The sequence below is a fragment of the Lontra canadensis genome, unplaced genomic scaffold (assembly GCF_010015895.1).
Source record: "Lontra canadensis isolate GAN:19392208 unplaced genomic scaffold, GSC_riverotter_1.0 scaffold2983, whole genome shotgun sequence".
Lineage (NCBI taxonomy): Eukaryota > Metazoa > Chordata > Mammalia > Carnivora > Mustelidae > Lontra > Lontra canadensis.
The window spans coordinates 1-2,466 of NW_022633967.1; the positions used below are offsets into that span (position 1 = coordinate 1).

At 43.9% G+C, this 2,466-nt stretch overlaps 1 protein-coding gene across 1 annotated transcript; it reads left to right on the top strand.

The window, feature by feature from the left end:
• Positions 1-5: 5 nt before the first annotated feature.
• LOC116863775 (zinc finger protein 850-like) lies at positions 6-1,966 on the top strand (the record flags this gene model as incomplete). The annotated part of the gene is made up of 1 exon (XM_032851127.1): positions 6-1,966. A coding segment is annotated over one exon (1,854 nt), but the record flags the coding sequence as incomplete, so codon positions are not given.
• Positions 1,967-2,466: the final 500 nt, after the last annotated feature.

The following is a 2,466-nucleotide window of genomic DNA, read 5'->3' on the forward strand; positions in this document are numbered from 1 at the left end:
AAAGGCCTTATGAATGCAGTGAATGTGGGAAATCTTTTATCTCTAGGTCTGATCTCCGTTATCATCAGAGAGTTCATTCTGGAGAAAGGCCTTACGAGTGCAGTGAATGTGGGAAATCTTTTATCACTCGTACTGCTCTCCGTTATCATCACAGAGTTCACACTGGAGAAAGGCCTTATGAGTGCAGTGAGTGTGGCAAGTCCTTTACCCGAAGAAATAACCTCATTATACACCTAAGAGTTCACTCAGGTGAAAGACCTTATGAGTGTAGTGAATGTGGGAAATCTTTTACCTTTAGCTCTAGCCTGCGTTACCACCACAGAGTTCACACTGGAGAAAGACCTTATGAGTGTAGTGAATGTGGGAAATCGTTTAACAATAGGTGGACGCTCATTCGACACCGGAGAATTCACACAGGAGAAAAGCCTTACGTGTGCAGTAAATGTGGGAAATCTTTTACCTGTAGCTCCACTCTCCAGTATCATCATCGAGGTCACCTTGGAGAAAGACCTTATGAGTGCAGTGAATGTGGGAGGTCTTTTACCACTAGCTCTGCCCTCCGTTATCACCAGAGAGTTCACACTGGAGAAAGGCCTTATGAGTGCAATGAATGTGGGAAATCTTTTATTTCTAGGTCTGACCTCCATTACCATCATAGAGTTCATTCTGGAGAAAGGCCTTATGAGTGTAGTGAATGTGGGAAATCCTTTATCCGAAGAAATAACCTCATTTTACATCAGAGAGTTCACACAGGAGAAAGGCCTTACAAATGTAGTGAATGTGGGAAATCTTTTAACAATAGATGGACACTCATTCAACACCAGAGAGTTCACACAGGAGAAAAACCATATGTGTGCAGTGAGTGTGGGAAGTCTTTTACCTGTAGCTCCACACTCTGTTACCATCAAAGAGTTCATGAAGGTAAAAGGCCTTATGAGTGCAATGAATGTGGGAAATCTTTTACCTCCAGTTCCACTCTCCGTTATCATCAGAGAGTTCACACAGGAGAAAGGCCTTACAAGTGCACTGAGTGTGGGAAATCTTTTACCTTTAGTGCCAGCCTTCGATATCATCACAGAGTTCACAGTGGAGAAAGGCCTTATGAGTGCACTGAATGTGGGAAATCCTTTAAGGATAGATCACAATTCAATAAACACCGGAGAACTCACACGGGAGAAAGGCCTTATGAGTGCAGTGAATGTGGGAAGACATTTAGCCAAAAATCTTCCCTGTCAATACACCAGAGAATTCATAATAGTGAACGGTCTTATGAGTGTAGTGCTTGTGGGAAATCTTTCACATCTATATCTGGCCTTGGTTATCATCATAGAGTTCATAGGGGAGAAAAGCCTTATCAGTGCAGTGAATGTGGGAAATCTTTTACCAATAGCTCAATACTCATTCGACACCAGAGGGTTCACACAGGAGAAAGACCTTATGTGTGCGGTGAATGTGGAAAATCTTTTACCAGTAGTGCTACCCTCTCTTACCATCAGAGAGTTCATGCAGGTAAAAGGCCTTATGAGTGCAGTGAATGTGGGAAGTCATTTACCTCCAGTTCCACCCTTCGTTATCATCAGAGAGTTCATGCAGGAGATAGGCCTTACGGGTGTAGTGAATGTGGGAAATCTTTTATCTCTAGCTCCAAACTACGCTACCATCAGAGAGTTCACACTGGAGAAAGGCCTTATGAGTGCAGTGAGTGTGGGAAATCCTTCAGGGATAGTTCCCAATTCAGTCAACACCGGAGAGGTCATACTGGAGAAAGGCCTTATGAGTGCAGTGAATGTGGGAAGTTTTTTACACGGAAATCTACCCTCTCTCAACATCAGAGAGTTCACACAAGGGAAAGGCCTTAGGTTGCAGGGAAGGTGTAATTTCCTATTCACTGTAACAACACTGCAGGGAACTCTGAGGAGCCATCTGTCTGCCCTGAGTCTCAGACAGCTGAATGTGCACAGTGGGATAATCCATGTAAGTTTCTATAAGGTAGTAGGAAGCTTGTGTAAATATGTTGCACTTTCTAAACTGTCCAGGGGTCTTTCTGGATTTAGCTCACTGCTAGATTTTGTGACCAAAGCCTTTTCATCTCTCCTGACTGGCAGGTGCAGAGGGTGCACCAGTCACCTACCTCCACAGTGTATTCAGGGAAGGTGACCTTTGTTCTCTCGTGAATTGGAACAAATTAGGAGTGACCTGAGCCCTTAGGGTCAGTTTCCCCATCTCCTTAACTACCTTGGGCAGGGACCTGAATCACTGATGACCCAGGGAATAGGAGTTTGGCTGGCAGCTTACAGAGAATGACTATCTTTTTCAGGGACATGTTAGTTTCATGTGACATTTGCGATGAGCTTTTCCAGCTTCCAAGTCCCAAACGTTAACTGTGCTGCACGTTGCTTTGGCTTATGTGATGATCAACGCCTTATTCTTTAAGTCCTCTTTAATCTTGGATATTCTGCTTACTCT